The 20,440-nt window shown below is 35.1% G+C and overlaps 1 protein-coding gene across 6 annotated transcripts in view; it reads right to left on the bottom strand.

Moving 5' to 3' along the window:
• The window catches only part of DIAPH3 (diaphanous related formin 3), a 530,827-nt gene that overhangs the window by 167,209 nt on the left and 343,178 nt on the right, over positions 1–20,440 (bottom strand). For all 6 annotated transcript variants that reach the window (XM_043892388.1, XM_043892390.1, XM_043892386.1 and 3 more), the window contains one exon: positions 3,172–3,307. In XM_043892388.1, the coding sequence (XP_043748323.1) occupies positions 3,172–3,307 (136 nt within the window). The remainder of the gene's footprint in view (positions 1–3,171; positions 3,308–20,440) is intronic.

Raw genomic sequence — 20,440 nt, 5'->3', positions numbered from 1 at the left:
AAATTATCAAAGGAATGATTTTCTAAACTTAAATATGATAGAAAAAAATCACAAAAGCAAAGATTATAATAAAATATTACATAAAAAGGAAGCAATTTATATATGGAATCTAGAAAGATGGTACTGATGAACCTATCTGCAAGGCACATGGAGACGCAGCCAGAGACCTATGGACACAGAGGGGAAAGGAGAGGGCTGGAAGAACTGAGAGGGTAGCACTGAAGCATATGCAATACCGTATGTAAAGTTATTAGGTTGGTGCAAAAGTAATTCTGGTTTTGCATTGTTGAACTTTACCAACCACTTGATACAGTAATACATGGTTATGTTTAAAAAAAACAAAAAAGAATTTTAAATGCAAATACTGATACATAATGAATACATAAATCTATGAGAAAAATAAGACAACACCACTCACAAAGGAAGAAATATAAATGTACTGTAGACATTTGGAAAAAAGTCCAGTTTCAGTAGTATTCACAGAAATGCAAGCTAAGATAATAAAATACAACTTTTTAATCTATTAAGTTAACAAAAACCTTACAAAATGAGAAATATCAAACCAAGGCACATTCATAAACTAAATATTAAAAGTTGGTGAAAAGTAGAAAAATATTTCTGGAAATCAGTTTGGTAGCACGCACCAAGAGTCTTAAAACTATTTAACCTTTTTTCTTCCATATTCTAATAATTACAAATACTTTTCAATTACTTATGCATTGCTGCTGCTGCTGCTGCTAAGTCGCTTCAGTCATGTCTGACTCTGCGCGACCCATAAACTGCAGCCCACCTGGCTCCACCGTCCCTGGGATTCTCCAGGCAAGAACACTGGAGTGGGTTGCCATTTCCTTCTCCAATGCATCAAAGTGAAAAGAGAAAGTGAAGTCACTTATGCATTAGGTATGCATAAATAACTATCACACAGAAAAGCTGAAAATAAATATTGCTCTATGACCTCATACTGACGAATGTAAAATTTATTGCAAGTTAAATTAGACATGATACATCCAATGGATGTAATAACATAGATATTAAAAATTACAAATTAAAAATCACAATTTACATAAAGTGAAACATTCTGGAAATTCAGGAAGATAATGTGGGACACTAAACTGTCTGTTAGCTAGAATCATGTAACTACTGTTAAAAGACAGAAGCTTTTAAAATGGAAAGAAAAACGGGTCAAGATATCAACAGTGATTCTTTGGATTATAGTCTTTTGATTCAAATACTTTTTAGGTGTCTTCTATAACATGAAATTACTATTTTCAAATTGGAAAATAAAATAAACTTAGGGCTTCTCTGGTGGCTCATAAAGTAAAGAATCTGCCTGCAACTCAGGAGACCCAGGTTTAATCCCTGGGTCAGGAAGATCCCTTGGAGAAGGGAATGGCTACCCATTTATCTTCTACAACAGGAAAATACTATTTTCAAATTGGAAAATAAAATAAACATAGTTTTCTTTAAAAATGGAAGCTTCCTTCAGAAGAAAAAGAAATTTAAATGAAAATATTATTAAGATTACATTGGACACCAAGTTTCATTAAAATTTTTGCTTCCTGTCAGATTTCAACTTTCCAGGTTGATTGCTAAGAGGCTTTGTATGACAGACCCTTAGGTAAAATACCCATACAATACACAATCTGCCATCAAGCAACCCCTGTAGATGACTTGTTAACTAAAACTCAATGAACTAACTAATAATGTTCAAACACCTGAATGTCTGGTAAACTAGATAGTAATATATTATTTAAAAAGGTTTCCAGAAGCATCTTTTAAAAGTCAATGCTAAATTGTCCTCATCTACATTGTGTTAACACTTGAAGATATTTCTGAGAACACTTTATGAATTTCAAGTGTACTCTTATAAAAAAGAAATTGTGTTTGGACGATTTTTTAACTCCTGGAAAAAACATGTGCAATACATTAAAGTACTCAGCTTGTTTTACTGAAGATAAAATATGTCTGTAAAAATGGAAGTGAAGAAGGAAAAAAGGCATCTTGGTTTTTTTACCCCCAGGGAAACTTCAGGTGAATTTGCAGCCCTAAGTTGTAAATTATGGTAATTTAGCAGTGAGGCTGATAGATTTTATTTTATTTTATTTATTTATTTATTTTTATTAGTTGGAGGTTAATTACTTCACAACATTTCAGTGGGTTTTGTCATACATTGACATGAATCAGCCATGGAGTTACATGTAGAGGCTGATAGATTTTAATTAGGCTTCTACAGTCCTTGGTGGCAGTGGAAGAGCCAGGATTTTGAGGGGGCAAAAATATAACTATATTTTACCTCTTTTGCTTCTAAGCTAGTGATACCTTTTAAATTTAGAAAATACACATATATGTTTCTGCAAAACAATAATTTTTGTACTTTTTCTTCTCAATTTTTTCTAAGAACTTTTTATTAAAGAAAATTTCAAAATAGAGGATTTCAAAATTTCAAAGTAGAGAAAATGGTACAGTGAACATAGTCTACCCTCCAAGTACCCATCACTCAACTTTACTAAGTATTATTTGTAGTCAATTTTGTGTCATGTTACATATCCCTATTCCAGTCACGCAAGGCTGTTTTGACTGAAATCCAAGACACTACATCTTTTCATCTATAAAACTTCACTATGAGTCTCTAAAAGACACTTTAAAACATAGTCACAACAATGCTGTAATAATTTCTACAAGAAAAAACTAAAGCATTCAAATTTTTCAGACTACTTTTTTCTACATTTGTTTGGACTGTAGTATACGTGAGTTCCATTTAAAACATCTGGTTGATACGTCTCTTAATCAGTAAGTGTCCCCTCCATCATTTTTCCCCCTTCTTTAAGAGTATTTTGTTAAAGAAAATAGGTTACTTGTCCTGTAGAATTTCTCACAGTTTCCTATAGTTGTTGATTTAGTCACTGAAATATATTATTGCAGACTGGTTATTTAAGTAGTAGCCAAAGAAATGCTCATGTAATGGAACTACAGCAAAACCACCCATGACCAGCGTCAGAATGAAAACACTACTTGTTAATAATCTGAAGTGGGGAAAGCCCATAAAAGAAAGAATTGCTCTACTGTTTAACTATACAAATAAGTGAACACGTCTTCCTTTTTCACAAAAGTATATTAAACTGCCAATTAAGCTTGGTACACAATATAAATAGCAAATTTGATAGTACTTACCAGTCTTCATCTCTAATAAGCGCTTTTTCTTTTGTTGGCGTTCAAGTCTTTCCTTCTCGGCCAATTCTTTGGCTATCCTGGCACGTTTTTCTTTTTCCTCTTCTTCTCTTTTTTTGAAATTCTCCTTCATTGCTTGCTGTCATAAACAAATTTTGGAAAATGATCAGTTTTAACCACAATGATTAAACAAAGAAAATGTAAAATTATTCACCTGTAAAGTTAAATATCTATTAGGTAATGGTTACTTCTTATATTAGTAACACAGTCTTTTAAAAGATTAGCACATTAACCCTTGTTAAATGTGTTATGTATCTAAAAATACAACTGTTACGTTTAAAGCACCTGCATCTTAGTGAAATCAAGTAAGAGAAGGAAGACAGAAACTAAAAATAAAAAAGGACTTAATTTACAAATGAAAACTGTTTTCCTATATATACTTCCCAAAGAGTGCCTAGCAAATGTATTACTCTCCCATACCGCCTTTACTGAGGAAAGGAAAAATAACTGATGAAAAATGATACAGAGCAGAAATATTGTAATGGTTACCTTATATGACAATCTATATTTAACAATTTCTTTCACAGATGGAAGTATCAGGATGACTAAAGAAATACACGGCATTTCAAAGTCAGGGCCTCTAACCTGATCAAAACCAATCATGACAAGTGAAACATAAGAAGATCTCAATAGACATGCGATTAGTTCTTTTCGTACTTTTATAAGCTTTATGCAAACCAAAAAATGCCATTCCTGTGGCATTTGTAGGAATCAGCAGGTAAACATGGATCTTTCAAAGTGCCAACAAACAGCATGTCATCACATTACAATCTCCTGTGGAGACTATTCTCAGTACCAATGAAGCCAAAGAGGTTATCTAATTGCTAGTTTATCACTAATAGAATTAAGTAGAAAAGTGTATAATTAAACAAGTATGTGCCATGTTATTTTTAGTGAGGCTTTAATCTTGACTATAATACTTTTTTTTTAACCCAAGATACAGGGCAAGTCCTTCATTAGAAATCAAATAATAAAGTTCGGTATCACTGATCAAAACAATTAAAAGGAAAATTGCAAGGGCAAAAAGGAGAAACAAAAAGAATAGAATAGTATTAACTCATCCACGCAAAGAACATTTACTGAGAGGCTGAGTTGTAAATGCACACACGCGAGCATGCTCGGTTGCTTAGTCGTGTCCAACTCTTTCCGACCCCCTGGACGGTAGCCCTCCAGGCTCCTCTGTCCATGGGATTCTCCAGGCAAGAATCCTGGAGTGGGTTGCCCAGCCCTCCTCCAGGGGATCTTCCCGACCCAGGGATCGAATCCGAGTCCCCTGCGTCTGCAGCACTGCACACAGATTCTTGACCACTGTGTTACCTGGGAAGCCCGAACAGTAAGTGGTACTGCGTTAAAGACTTGGGATACATTTAATAGATCTAAAACAAGTTTACATTCTGTGTGATAGGTTGGGTTGGGAGGCAAAGACAGATTATAAACAATTAAAATCTTTAACAAGTACAGTACTACAAAAAAAGGAGGGACGTGATAGAATTCCTGGAGAGTTATTTTATCTTAGTTGGTCAGACAAGGCTTCCCTCTTGGACTTAATTCAAGCTCAAAGTCAAGGAGCTACCTAGGTAATGATCTAGGGAGAGCCAAATGCAAAGGCTTTTGGTGGGCTGGAGAGAGAAGTGGCCAGTATGGTGGTGTTAAATGAGATCAGGAGGTATGCAGGGACCCGATTGTTTAGGATATTCGAGAAGAAGATGAGGAGCTACAGTCTCCTTCAAGGGAACTAAGAAACAACAAAAGATTTTGAAGTAAGAGTAAAACTAAGTAAGATACAGCCCTAATGAAGCATTTTTGTTCCAAACTACCTTTTCAAAGATATGAACAGTCTTAGAATATAGAGGCAGTGTTTCCCTCTTAAACAAATGGATTTGTTTCCTGTCCAGAATGATAAACTGGGGCAACGGTCAAATAGTCTTAATTTTGAAAGAAGATTGGGTTTTCTAAATTCAGGATTTCCCTCCAATAATACAAAGCACTGTGAGTGGAGGTATTAAACCCAGCCCTTTTCACATTGCCTTGTGGGAATTCTGAGCTCAGAAATCCACAAACCTGTTTACTTTGGCTACTATTTTTGCTATAATAAACTATTCTTTGTTTCTGACCCCACGGTCTTTTGCCTTCTACCAACATTCATGAAATTATAGAAATCATGAAACTTTGGTAAATTCTCAGAAACTTCACAGTTCATGATATATATTTACATTAACTACTATTGGTAAGCTATGAAAGTCCAGCTCCAAAAATACATATTTCAATATGCAAATTCCTTGTTTCCTCAAAATGGAATCTGCATCCTCTATTCTGGCTCAGAATAACTCTGTTCTTGTTCACTACAATGAAAGGACGAAGAGGCAGAAGCAATACCTGAAGGCTACTTACAGTTTATGTTTTCTCTGCTATGTGCCTTCATATTGATGTAGCATATGCTGAGAACCAGATATAGGATGACAGCTGCTGTAAAAATCAACATAGACTAGGAAAGGAGAAGGCAACCCAAAAGTAGGAAATAAGTGTGCTCTTAAAGGCAAGTGTGTATGTCTGTGTGTGTGTGTGCATGTGCACCCACATAAGTATACAGAAGATGGGAAAGGAAAACTGAATAGTGGTAGAGAAAAGGACAGGCAAATACACGGGCATCAAAGCTTTTTCTTGTTTGAAGGAGATGAATAAGAGGAACAGGTAGTAGGTAAAAATATCATGTAGCTTTTTTTTTTTTTTTGAAACTTATTAAAGTATACAATTTCCAGATGTGAATTTTCTACTTTAATGACTGGATGCAGTTCAATGAGAACATCAAATAGGTAACCTATTACTAGATACAATTGCCACACCTTTTTAGTACTCCTTTGGGTAATAAAAATTCAAAATTACTTCTCAGGATCTATAGAAATAATGTTTACCTTGAGAAATAAGATCTGAAGGAGTTCTTAAAGCTATATTGGTCTATGGAAAATGCACTATCAATTTCCATTTAAAATACTATCTCCTTTAAAAGTATCTTATTCTGACATTAGAAGAATTTTAGCTGGAAAAATACCAACAGACAGCACAGAAATAGGTATTTAGTCTGAAAATACTATCTTAGTTCAAGTGGTAATTTGGGGGGTTTTTTAATGCTAAATTTAGAGAAGTAAAAGTAGCCTAAAACAGAAAGATTGGTTCTAAAACCACATTATTCTAGATATAATTGCCTACTCGTTTCTTCAATTCCCAAATTTGAAGCCAGAAAGGAAGTTGAGGGTGAGTCATATACGAAGGTAAGAGCTTCTCAGGTGGTACAGTGGTAAAGAGTCCTCCTGCCAATGCAGGAGACGCAAGAAAGGTGGGTTTGATCCCTGGATCAGGAAGATCCCTGGAGTAGGAAATGTTAGCCCACTCCAGTGTCCTTAACTGAAAAACCCCATGGACAGAGGAGCCTGGCAGGCTGCAGTCAATGGGGTCACAGAGTCGGACGTGACTGACTGAGCACACACATGCACATACATGAAGATAATTAGCTATTCATTTCTTTAAATTGCCCTACGCTTTACCTGGTTTACTATATAGTCAGTTGGCAAATAAAGTGCGCTGCCCCCAACTTTCATCTATGTAATACCAAAAGAAATCCTGCATGCCTGCAGAACTTGCAGATACAACCTGGTGCGTGCTTTTGGCTGAAAGGTCTGTGGGCTTACCAGTCTAGGGCAACAAACAACAGAGGGCTGTGAGCCTTCAGACACATCTGGACTATTCATGTCAAAGGCGTAGCCGATAATCGACCTCCGTTCCTAAGGCTCACGTGCTTTTAACAACAATAAAAGACTCTAGAGTACCTATAAAAACACAGCAATAAAAATATACAGGGATACTAAGGGATGTATGTATATACACATGTGTGTCAACAAACAGATCCCCTGGAGGAGGGCGTGGCAACCCACTCTGCTATTTTCGCCTGGAGAGTCCCATGGACAAAGGAGCCTGGCGGGCTACAGTCCGTGGGGTCACAAAGAGCTGGACACGACTAAGAGACTACACACGCACACATGCATGTACACACATGTATGGGTGCATGTATGTGTATTCTGGAAGAAAATGAAATACACCAGATCACAACTGTTTTCCTTTAAGTTATGCTCTCTTTATAACTAAATGCAATAACAAGAACTTTGCCACAAGTAGTTTAAACATACATTACAGCATTATACAACATATATTCCCTCAGAGAAACCAAAATAACCCAAAGCCAGTAAAATTAAACAGATGTGCGTATGTGTAGGAACGTAAAATTTAGAAGTCGGGCACTGTAATCCTCTATAAGATGTGCCTATATATCATTTTTTTGTTTGTTTTTTGATATTTGCCTTATCCTTTATTGTAAACTACTATGATTTGTTTTCTTCACTCAACATTATATTTCTAAGATTCATCCATATGTTTATGTATAAATTGTGCTTCCCTGTCACTGTTTTTAAAATTAAATTGGGTATTATTGTTTACTCTCCTATCAGTGGGATTTGGGTTGTTTCCAATTTTGAGCTATGATGAATCATGCAGTTACAAACATTCTTGTACATTTCCCTGTGTATATATGTAACAGCTTTTTTTTTTTTTTTTTTTTTGTAAATGGCAGGTCTCATTGGTTCTTAGATTTGTTTAGAAACTGCTGACACATACTCTTTAAGTGAGAGCACACTCCTTCATTATAGAATGTAACATTTTAGAACATAAGGACTGAGGATAAGTATTGTTTGTCTCTGTTCTAAAAAAACATAAAGATAAGAGTTTTAGGTTCCATTGTGGGTGAGGACAAAACAGTTTGAAATTCACTGCTTTCTAGGATAGGAGCACAACTGATGAACAAAAGAAGAGGTTCATCTTCAGTCTTTCTACTAAAGGAGGTCAAAATGCTTTCAAAGTGACTGAGCCAGTGTACACCCCCACCATCAATCTATAACCATAGCTAACACACTCACTAATACTATCAGTCTTTTACCTATACAGCAGGTATATAATACTATTACATCATGTTTTTAACCTGTACATCTATGGTTACTAATTCAAGCATTTTCTCACCCATTTACAAAACATTCGCATTTCCTATTCTAATGAAAAGCCTTTTCATATCTCTTATCCACTGTTTCATTACATTATCATTTTCTTAATGATTTGCAGGTTTTAAATATTCTGGATACTATATTTTTTAACTTTATGCTTTTTAAAGCATAAATATCCAGCATGTAATATACTGGATTTTATACTGAATTTTATATATCATTATACATTATTTATGTTGCCTTTTTGTAAACAGAAGTTCTCAAATTTATATAGTAGCCAAAAACCACTTTTGGTTTATAGCCACAAACCTCTTTATCAACCTTTATTGTTGATACCTTTAATACATTATTTAAGAAATCCTTCCGTACATGAAAGACAACATTCTTCCATGTTTTCTCCTGAAAGTGATGTTGTTCATATTTCAGCATCATATTTCAGCACCTATGTTATGGGATCAACATTTGTGAACACATTTATGAGTAAAATGAGGTATGATTCTAATTTAATTGTTTCACATGAAAAATGAGTTGACCCATAATGATTTCACAAATAGCCTATCCTTTCCATCACTGACTTACAAAGCCACTCATCTGGATTTTAAGTGTTGCTGTTTTGGAGCTGTTTCAGTCCACTTGATCACTGTATCCATGTCTGCACCAATACTATGCATGTGTGTGTGCAAAGTTGCTTCAGCATGTCCAACTCTTTCTGACCCTGAGGACTGTAGCCTGCCAGGCTCTCCTGAGCATGGGATTCTCCAGGCATAAATACTGGAGTGGGTTTCCACGCCCTCCTCCACAGGATCTTGCTGACACAGAATCAAACCCACGTCTCTTATGTCTCCTACAAAGGCAGGTGGGTTGTTTACCGGTAGTGCCACCCATTCTGTCTTAATTATTCTAGTGTACTAAGGTGAGCCGCCTTCACCTAATAGTGGAAATTTAACTCTTAGCTAATACAATACTCAAGAATGAAAAATGGAAAAGCTAGAAAAGAAGAAGCTAATTGCTTCTTATGTTATCTATGAATAATTCAAAAAGGAACCTACAGGAAAATTATTAAAAATAAGAGACTTTATCAATGGAATCTATAGAATGAACTACATTTTATATACTAGTTACAAAATATTGGAAATTGTAATTTTTTAGAAAGACATCATTTATAATGGAATAATAAATGATTAACAAAGAGAAGATACAGATAACAAAAGATTTTTTTCTTCTTCTTTAGAAATGACTTCACTATTCTCAGGCTCTTGCACTGTCATCTACAGTTCAAAACAGACTTATTAAAGTTGTTGAAAATGCTTCTTACGATTCTGAACAGAACTACTGATTCTGTGCATTAACACAGAATTGATATCTTTATATTAGTACTTAATCTCTCCACTTACGAACATGATATGGCTCTCCATTCAGTGTTGCCTTTTAAGACTGTGAAGGTGAAAGTCACTCAGTCGTGTCTGACTCTTTGTGACCCCATGGACTATACAGCCCATGGAATTCTACAGGCCAGAATACTGGAGTGGGTAGCCTTTCCCTTCTTCAGGGGACCTTCCCAACCCAGGGATCGAACCCAGGTCTCCCACATTGCAGGTGGATTCTTTACCAGCTGAGATACAAGGGAAGCCCAAGAATACTGGAGTGGGTAGCCGATCCCTTCCCCAACAGATCTTTCCGGTACAGCAATCAAACCGTGGTCTCCTGCATTGCAGGCGGATTCCTTACCAACTGAGCTACTGTGTTTTTAAAGTCTACTGAAAAAAACTTAGAATTTACACCATTCAGGTCTTGGGCATCTTTTGTTATCTGTGTCTTCTCTTTGTTGCCATTATTATTCCATTATAAGTGATGTTTTTCTAAAAAAATATGATTTCTAATATTTTGTAACTAATGTATAAAATGTAGTTCATTCTATATATTTCATTGATAAACTGTTTTTTAACAATTTTCCTGTAGTTCCTTTTTGAATTATTCATAGATGACATAAGAAGTAATTAGCTTCTTCTTTTTCAGTTTTTATATTTTTCATTCTTGAATACTGTACTGTATTAGCTAAGAGTTACATTTCCATTATTAGGTGAAGAGGGTCCTTTATTTCACATTGAGGGATAGAGGTTTCAACTAGTTTATTTTCTTTGTTTTAAAAAGTGAAAAAGAGTTGGATTTTATCAAGTGTTTTCTCAATGTATTGAAACTATTAATGTAGTGATGTGAATATTTTTAACACAACACACACTTCCATTTCTGAGATAAACTCAACTTGGATATGGAGAATTCATCCTTTTGAACATTTGGTCATAATTTTTTTTACACTCTATTAGTTTAGAATAATCATTTAAAAATTGAGAAGCCTTACTATAAAATTTTCTAGGACAAGTATTTAATTTTTTGGCAGATTTGAAGTCATTAAATTATTTATAGACCTATTCAAGGCTTCTATTTCCTTTAAAGTCAGTTTCAAACAAAATCTTCTCCTTATGAACTTATCTATCTCATCAGTCTTTCCAATTCTGGCCTGCAAATTTCTTATACTATGCTTTCTCTTTTTAGTATCTTTTATATTTAGAGTTATATTCCTTCTTATATTCTCAATACTCTTTTTTTTTCTTTAATCAATCTCTTCAGAAGTTTAACTTCTTTCCAAAATAACCACATTTTGGTTTTTAAAAATTCTCTAAAGTCATCTTTCTCCCTTCATTTCCTTCTGTTTTTTTTCTGGACTGTATAATTGTTTATAAATTTCTCAAGTCAGATGCTTAGTTTATTAACTTTGCCTTTCTGATATTTTATTTTTTTAATTTACTTATTTTTTAATTGCAGGATAATTTCTTCACATAATAATGTTGTTTTCTGTCAAACCTCAACAAGAATCAGCCACAGGTATACACATATTCCCTTCCTTTTGAACCTCCCTCTTCATACCACCCTTCTAGGTTGATACGGAGCCCCTGTTTGAGTTTCCTGAGACACACAATAAATTCCCATTGGCTATCTATTTTACATATGGTAATGTAAGCTTCCATGTTACTCTCTCCATTTAATACAAAGACTAGGATATAAATTTCTTTATACCACTATTTCTGTGCCCCACAAATTCTGATTTATTTTAAATACTGTTCTGGTCTATTTTTTTCTATGATTTCTTCCTTGATACATAATGAGCTACTTCATATGGTTTTAGATTTTTTTTCTAAGTGATTTTAAAACATCACCCTTTTAAATTTTATTTCACATTTCATGTTATTGTGGTCAATGAATAAAGCTGAAATTTAGAAATTTATTAAAATTTATTTCAAATCTCTTGGAGAAGGAAATGGCAACCCACTTCAGTATTCTTGCTGGAGAATCCCATGGACAGAGGAGCCTGGTTGGCTGTAGTCCATAGGGTCAGAGAGAGTGAGACCGAACTAAAACGACTCAGCATGCACACATTTCAGATCTCTAGTATATGTCATCTGTAAGTCTATGGGGTCGCACAGAGTCAGACACGACTGAAGTGACCCAGCAGCAGCAGCATCTGTAAGTTAGAGAACTTTGTTGTTGTCCAAAACAATGTTGTATCTGTGAAGTTATTCCTATAGTCTTATCATATTTTACATGTCTGCCTTGGTACTATGTTATAATGCCCATGCAAGTTTTTGAACTGTATCATTCTGGTGAATTAAGCCTTTTATCGTCATGAAGTAGTATTCCCTTAAGTCTATTTTATGTTTTTCATATCTTACACTATTTCTTCTATTTGTCCTGCTTTATCTATGCTCCTTTTAGACATTTTGGAGTGTTTGTTTTACTTCATATATCTTTCTTGATCTATTCTTCCTCTTCCAGTTTGGAACTTACACTGTTTTTTTACTGGTTATACTTGTAATTTTATTACACAAATTAACAAAGTTTCAAGTTAATTGATATTTTGACCTCCCTTCTTCCTCTTTGAACAATACAGAGAATATAAATACCTGAACTCCAAAAAATATCTCTTTCAATTTACTAAACAATTTGTCCAGTAGTTAAGCTCTATCCCATTCTCTGCAAAAGGAACTACACATTGTTTCACTGTATACTTTATTGCTATACATTTAGTTTCATGGTAGGTATGCCCTCTTGTCTCTCAATTTTCTCCTTAAAAAGTAAACTGTGCTTCTAGAAATGTATCCTTCAGAGCAGGGGTGAGCAAACTACAATTCTTGGATCAGTTACATATTTTTATGAATACAGGCTTACTGGAACATAGCCACATGCGTTCATTTATCTACTGCCCATGGCTGTTTTTGCAAGCTATAGCAGAGCTGTGGAGTTGCAACAGAGACTCTATGACCTGCGTGTATTTACCATCTGATCATCAGAAACTCTACCAATCTCTGCTCTAGAAGGTCTTTTAACAAAGGGATATTTGCAGGAAACGCCTTTATTATTAGCTAACCTGTAATTAGTTTAATTTTTTCCTTGTTCTATAAACAGCTTATGTGGAATATCCCATTTTAAAAGAACTTTTTCTCAACACTTGAGAATATCTGTGTCTATTCATTCCCATTTTTGCTAACAGAAAGTTATCTGCATTTAATTGTTGAGGCACAACGATCATGTCTTTTCTTTCTGTCTGCATTGAAGATCTTGTCTTTTAGTGTTCTAAACTTTCACTACAATATTTTCTTCAAGTGAATTTCGTTTTATTCGTCTGGCTTGGTATAGATTGTGCTTCCTATTGTGCAGATACTTGATCTTGAAAACTTACAGCCATCATTTTGAATGTTGCCTTTCATTCATTCCTTTGAGTCTATCTATTGGAGATGTTTCACTGTACAGGGTGAAAGCCTTCAACACCCTGTCTTCCACGTTTCTTAACTGTCTCATATACTGCTAATCTTAGTCTCTCTCTGGATTGCATTCTGGACAATTTCCTTAGAGCTAGTGTCTAATTCAGCATTTCTTTCTTCAGCAGAGTATAGTTTGCTGTTTTGTTGGCATTGTTCAGTCACTCAGTTGTATCGGACTCTTTGCGACCCCATGGACTGAAGCCTACCAGGCTTCTCTGTCCTTCACTATTTCTTGGACATTGCTCAAACTCATGTCCGTTGAGTCAGTGATGCCATCCAACCATCTCATCCTCTGTCAACTCTTTCTCCTCTTGCCCTCAGTCTTTCCCGGCATCAGGGTCTTTTCCAGTGAGTCAGCTCTCGGCATCAGGTGGCCAAACTACTGGAGCTTCAGCTTCAGCATCAGTACTTCCAATGAATTTTCAGGGTTAATCACTAATGAATATTCAGGTTGACTTCCAATGAATATTCAGGTGGACAGTGACTGTAGTCATCGTCCACAGTGATTTTGGAGCCCAAGAAAAGAACGTTTGCTACAGTTTTCATTGTTTCCCCATCTATTTGCCGTGAAGTAACGGGACGGGATGCCATGATCTTAAGTTTTGTGAATGTTGGGTTTTAAGCCAGCTTTTGCACTCTCCTATTTCACCTTCATCAAGAGGCTCTTCAGTTCCTCTTTGCTTTCTGCCATTAGGGTGGTGTCATCTGCATATCTGAGGTTATTGCTATTTCTCTGAGCAATCTTGATTCCAGACTGCGCTTCATCCAGCCCGGCATTTCTCATGATGTACTCTGCATACAAGTTAAATAAGCAGGGTGACAACATACAGCCTTGACGTACTCCTTTCCCAGTGTGGAACACCATGTCTGGTTCTAACTGTTGTTTCAGAGTTCTCAGGAGGCAGCCAAGGTGGTCTGGTATGCCCATCTCTTTAAGAATTTTCCACAGTTTGTGGTGATCCACACAGTCAAAGGCTTTAGCATAGTCAATGAAACAGAAGTAGATGTATCTCTGGAACTCTCTTGCTTTTTCTATGATCCACACGATGTTTGCAATTTGATCTTTGGTTCCTCTGCCTTTTCTAAATCCAGTTTGTACATGTGGAACTTCTCAGTTCATGTACTGTTGAAGCCTGGGTTGAAGGATTTTGAGCATAAACATGATAGTATGTGAAATGTGTTTGCTGGTTAATGCATGTTTAATTTCAACCATCATACTTCTTTTTCTTAAACTCTCTTTGGTAATCTTCAGTTTCTCTCTTTAATTTCATCCACTACTTCCTTAAACCTCTCACAAATTGTAGCTCAATATGTAGAGTCCCAGGGTTCTTTCAGGACCATTTCGCCACACAACCCCTTGTTTCTTTGTGTGTTCGTTGACTGTGATTAAGTGCTCTTATTTGATTTAACTTAATTTGTGAGAATCTTGAGGATCTAAATCGTAACTGCCTCCAGCACAGAACTTTTAATTTGCTTCTATAAATAACCAGGTATCATGTGTAACCTGTATAAGTTTAATTTCTTTTTGTCCTGGTCTTTGTGTATAGTTCTTATTTGGTGTACTTACCCTGCATTTAGCCTGGTCTTAATCTTGGCTTTCCCCTTTGTGTATCTATGCTCAACGTGTAAGTTTCAGCACTTCTCTTTTCTCCTTAATTCTTTTTACTCTCAGAGATTTCCCTTACTTTCACATGATACACCCATGGTTTAGAGTGCTTTGTTGAACTGTGGTGAGATGAACCTTTAAGAATCCCTATTACCATATTGTGAAAAGCAAAGTCCTTAAAAATGAATTCTTACAGAAGGCTGACCAACACATAGATCTTGACTTCTTAAATACTTTAATGTGGCAGTTCTGACACACTCCTCTGGGTACCTTATTCATTATGTTTTAGAATCTAAAAGTAAACAACTTAACACTGCATACCCATATAAAATGAGTCCTAGGCAGGCACCCAAAAACGTTTGTTGAATGGAAACAATGTCTTTAAAAATACAATAAGTGTGACATTTCACTGCTTTCAGAAATTATTTTTAAAAATCTGAGCTTATTACTGTATACTATAGACAGCATACTGGCTAGAAGGAAGAAATCTTAAGTCATACTGTTTTTGTTTGAAACTCCACCTGGCACTAAATAGCTGCATGACTTGGATCTCAGTTTCCTCTTCAGTAAAACAGGCAAAATAATATTTACTTTATGGGGATGTTGTAAGAATTACATAAATTAATACATGAAATGGCTCACAGAAGTGCCTGACACACAGTAGCCCTTATATAAATGTTAGTGTCTATTCCTATTACTAGTAATATTATATTATTACAAACTTATAGAATTATATTCATTATTACTATATCATTAACCAAATACCTCAAATACACAATTACTTATCCAGCAACAAATCAAGGAAGAGCCACTTTCCAGCTTATATCGTTTATACGTTTCTATCAAGAAAATGGGCTAATGCCAGTTTTCACAGATCTTATGAGAATTATAAATTCCTTCCATCCAGAGATGTTGGAATACAATTGGACATGGAGTTGACAGGAAGTACCATTAAAGCATGCATACAACACAGTTGGATTACTTGGCAGGGAAAATAAAGAGGTGAAATAAACATGGAAGTTAGATGTATTCCTGACCTCAAGTCTAGCTATTTACCACTAAAGATTTAATTCTTATATATATGAATTTCACTTACACATATATTTTATGGGCATACTGTAATAATTAAATGAATTAATACATGTAAGTGGCTTACAGAAGTGCCCAGCACACACACACAGACACTCACATTGCTTTTAATACTCTAATATACTTTATGAGATTTTTTTTCCCTTGGAAGTGTTTAGCTTTCTGTGCTTTCCCAAAAAATTCCTCACTTGAAATTTGGTATTTTCGATAAATTAACTTAAAACATTGCCTGATGATACATTAATAATTGCTTTATTTTTCCCCAAAAGTAAAATTTTTAAAATTTACTTTTAGGTGGAGAGTAATTGCTTTACAATATTGTGTTGGTTTCTACCTTGTATCAACATAATCAGCCACAGGTACACACACGTGCCCTCCGTTTTGAACCTCCCTCGCACCTCTCACTTCAGTCCACCCCTCTAGGTTGTCACAGAGCTCCGGTTTGAGTTTCCTGTGTAAATTTTAAAAAATCAATGTGCCTATCACCCTGTCCCAGAAAAGTCTAAGAAATAGTGTATATTCCAAATAGGCCTTTACTTGACAAACATATGTCTTACTTATAAGGTAAAATTGTACTAAAATATAAAATTTGAGTACACAAGTAGACTTGCACAGAGCCTGACTTTCTGATTTTACTTCTCTGTTTGATTGCTGCCTATTTAAATAGTTTAATCTGCCCACCTCAACAATGTTCAACACAAGATAATTTCTTGTATATTTTTATAACAGAAAATTCATGGCAATTTTACTAAATAAAAAAAAGTGGTAAATATCTTCTTGTTCAGAGTTATATTCTTTTTAGCATTAATGGATATTTAAGCTAAGTAAGCCAGGGATTTCTTAGTACAGTTTTTACTTAACTCAAAAATCTTTTCTTCTTGCCTAAGTGTTCAATTTTGTCTCAAGTCCCTAAAATAAGATAAGACAAACTGAATTTAAATCTGCATGCTTTTCAGAGAGATGGGCATTAGGACTATGAAGACACAGGCTAATTTTCCCAAAGTAAAGAATCATAGAAGAGTTCAGCACATTCCCACTAAATGCTTGTTAGGACTTTACTTAACCTTAAGAGGAGGCAATGCTCAGCTATACGGCATGACTGCTTCCTAGTAATTCTTCACGACTACCTTAAAAATGCATTCCTGTACTCCTACTTATATGGAACATGAAAGAAAAAAATTAGATAATTAATACCAGTTAAAAAAGCCTCTGAGGATATAAAAGGTATGTGATCTTGGAATTAGCTTTCCATCAAAATTATTTTTTAACTAAATAGATTATAACTACTTCATGAAAAACAAGTTTATTCTTAGAAACCTCTATTTGCAATAATTACAAGGTAGATAGATGCTTTAGAAAGGCATCTAGAATGACAGTAAAAATTAATCAAGTTATGTCCTCTGGTATTACCAAATCCAATTTAAAAATGCTATCAACGAGAACTGGGAAGCATGATATCCTGGCACCAAAATTTCATCATCTTAACATTCACGGCAAGGTGTTATTAGTTGAACTCTCCATGACCTGTGAAACTTATGAAAACAAAAAACTATCCTTTGAGAATGTCCCAAAGGATGCAAAGGTGCTTATGATTAAACAGTTTTAGCTTCAAGTTGCTCTTTATTGTAAAGTCAGTCTCAAATGAAACACCAAATTACATATTAACTCATTAGGGACTTAATGTTACTGGCCTTTCAAATTCATGCTATGAGTTTGTTTGCAATTCCTTCAAGCACTTTCTAAAATTTTCAAATAAATGAGAATTTTCAAACAATTCAACAACGTATTTAATAAATAAATAAAGTATGAAATATTCATAATTAAGATTCTCCCAAAGTAGAACTTGTTTGTCCATTAAACATGTTTTCTTTCCTTGTATTTGGAAGTGATATACTATAAGTATGTTCTTTTCATATCACAGTTATAAGGCTAAATAAAGGCACGACTAAACACAAGACAGCAACCATGAGGAAGAGTGCTTAGAGACAGGCCTGTTGACAGGACAATCTTTTTTTTTTCCCCAAACTATTGCTAATCAGTTCTTCAAGGAAATCATCCAGTCAGAACCCAGCAACTTTCATGTAAATCTGGTAATGTTTAAACAACATAAAAAGTAGCCTTACGTCAAGTGCTTTTTTCCTTCCTTCTCTCTCTTTGCTCAGAACATGGAAGACCAGTATATTTAATGTACAATGAAATGCCATTTTATTCACTTTCATTTGTGGTATACTAGTTATGTGAAGGAAATGGCAACCCACTCCAGTATTCTTGCCTGGAGAATCCCAGGGACAGGGGAGCCTGGTGGACTGTCGTCTATGGGGTCACACAGGGTCAGACACGACTGAAGCGACTTAGCAGCAGCAGCAGTTATGTGATATCTTTTCAATTACATGAGTTAATATACTTATTATGATGTATTAGCTATTTAGTTGAGTTCTTTTTTCTCCATTATCAATTGTCATTCTATTTACTGTATTAAAATAATCTAGTCTTTCTAGATAAAGATGATGCAGTACATATACAAAAAGGACTATTACTAAGCCCTTAAAAAGAATGAAATAATGCCACTTGCAGAAACATGGATGGACCTAGACAGTAGCACAAAGTAAGTGAGACGGAGAAGGAGAAATGTCATATGACATCCCTTATATGTGGAATCAGAAATGATATAAATGAACTTACTTACAAAAGAGACACACAGACGTAGAGAAGGAACTTATGGCTGTCAGGGGAGAGGGAGAGTTAAGAGGTCTGGGAGGATCACGGGCACAGTGCTACATTCGTGACGGGTAAACAACAAGCACCTCCTGTCTAGCACACGGAGCTCTGTTCAGTGTTACTGCCAGCCGGGATGGGGGGGCTGGTGGGAGAATGGACTCATGTCTAGGTATGGCTGAGTTCCTCTGCTCTTACTTGAAACTACGACCACGCTGTTAATCGGCTATACTCCAATACAAAATATTAGGCTGGTGCAAAAGCAATCAGTTTTGCATTGTTGTACTTTGCTGTTTGATATTAGAATATACTCTGAAATAAATGTGGTTACATTATATAAAAAAATCCTCTAGTCTTTACTTTGTGAGATATTTCAGTAAACAAAATATTTAAAATGTAAGAGATACATTAATACAAATCACCAGTTAATTTATTCATACAGAATCTGTCAGTCAAATGCATTTATTATCCTGCTAAGCAATGCACAATAAAAAAAATCTTTTAGGTAAAGAGAAAAATTAATCCAATTAATCTAGGTGTAATCGAGAAAAAAGATTAGAAGAACCTATCAGTATTCATTTTCAAGTTGCAAACCCAAATATTTAGCACCTGGAATTGATCTAATTCTTTAAATAAACAGATACTAAAGGATAAGAATAAAAGAAGATCCAACAGAATATTTACTTTGTTCTAGGTTTGGAGCTTTATACTTCTAAGTATGATCTCGGAATAACAACAGTTCCAGTGAAGGTAATTTTCAAATTGTATCCCCACCAAAATCAGGATAGAAGACACTTCCTATTAGAAATACATAAGCTGGCTCAACAACCAATCCCAGGAACTTAACATGATTTTCTTCTCTCTGATAAACTACAATAACCTCATCTTCAAGATTTCAGGAACACATAGAAAATGCTTAGTGCCCTTGGAGTTCCTGCTGGTCACCTACTTGGTCTATACAGTAATCGTCAGAAATGATACTTCAGTTCAGTTCAGTTCAGTCACTCAGTCATGTCTGACTCTTTGCGACCCCATGAACCGCAGCACACCAGGCCTCCCTGTCCATCACCAACTCCCAGAGTCCACCCAAACCCATGAAATGATACTTAGAGATGACAAAAATCGATTTGGGGTAACTTAAATGATTTGGCAAAATAAGATTTGTTCTAGCTGTCCTATATCCTAAAATTTTACACTAAAAATATCCTCTCATTGGATGATTTCATTTTTGTTTAGCAAATCACTACTTTAGTCTTAGTATTCACTGGAAAGATAAGTTGTATTTAATCGACAAAAGCAGCAAGACAAACTGAGTTACAACTGATTTTATATTTGCTTACTACACATTATCTTTCAATCACACGAAACAAAATTCAACCTAAAGTCTGCAAACATAAAAGATAAATCTTTAACTAGATGAAACATAACTTTTACAAAATTGTAGACATAATTTAAAGACAGAACTATTGATTGAAAATAGGTAGCTATTTATTTCAAAGTATTATATAAGGAAGCATAAAATAAAAGAGATAAAGTACTTAAACTATCGATCTTACTATAATGAAACGGAAAAGTTGAAAATTACTTGTATTCTCTGTAGAGAACTGACTTATTTTGAGGGTAAATGAACATTACGTCATCTGATCTTCAAACTGTAAAAGCCCTAAGAAACACAAGCTGTTATTAACAGGGAGCTGGTGGGGCTCAGTAAGTTAAGTAACCTGCCAAAGTCACATCACCCAAGTCACTCGAAAGACAGAGCCTGCATTCCCAGCCAGGACTGTCTCCCTGCTGTCTCCCCAGTAGTGACGAGGAGAGCAAAACATCACTATTAAAAACAAACAAAAGCTGAGGCTCATCACAGGGAGAATTCAGCAATCACTTAAAACGTGAAGAAACCAAAAGGAATTCTTTTTCTTTGATTGTAATCACACATAATT

This window comes from Cervus elaphus, chromosome 30, assembly GCF_910594005.1.
Source record: "Cervus elaphus chromosome 30, mCerEla1.1, whole genome shotgun sequence".
NCBI lineage: Eukaryota > Metazoa > Chordata > Mammalia > Artiodactyla > Cervidae > Cervus > Cervus elaphus.
This window is presented reverse-complemented; position numbering and strand designations above follow the sequence as displayed.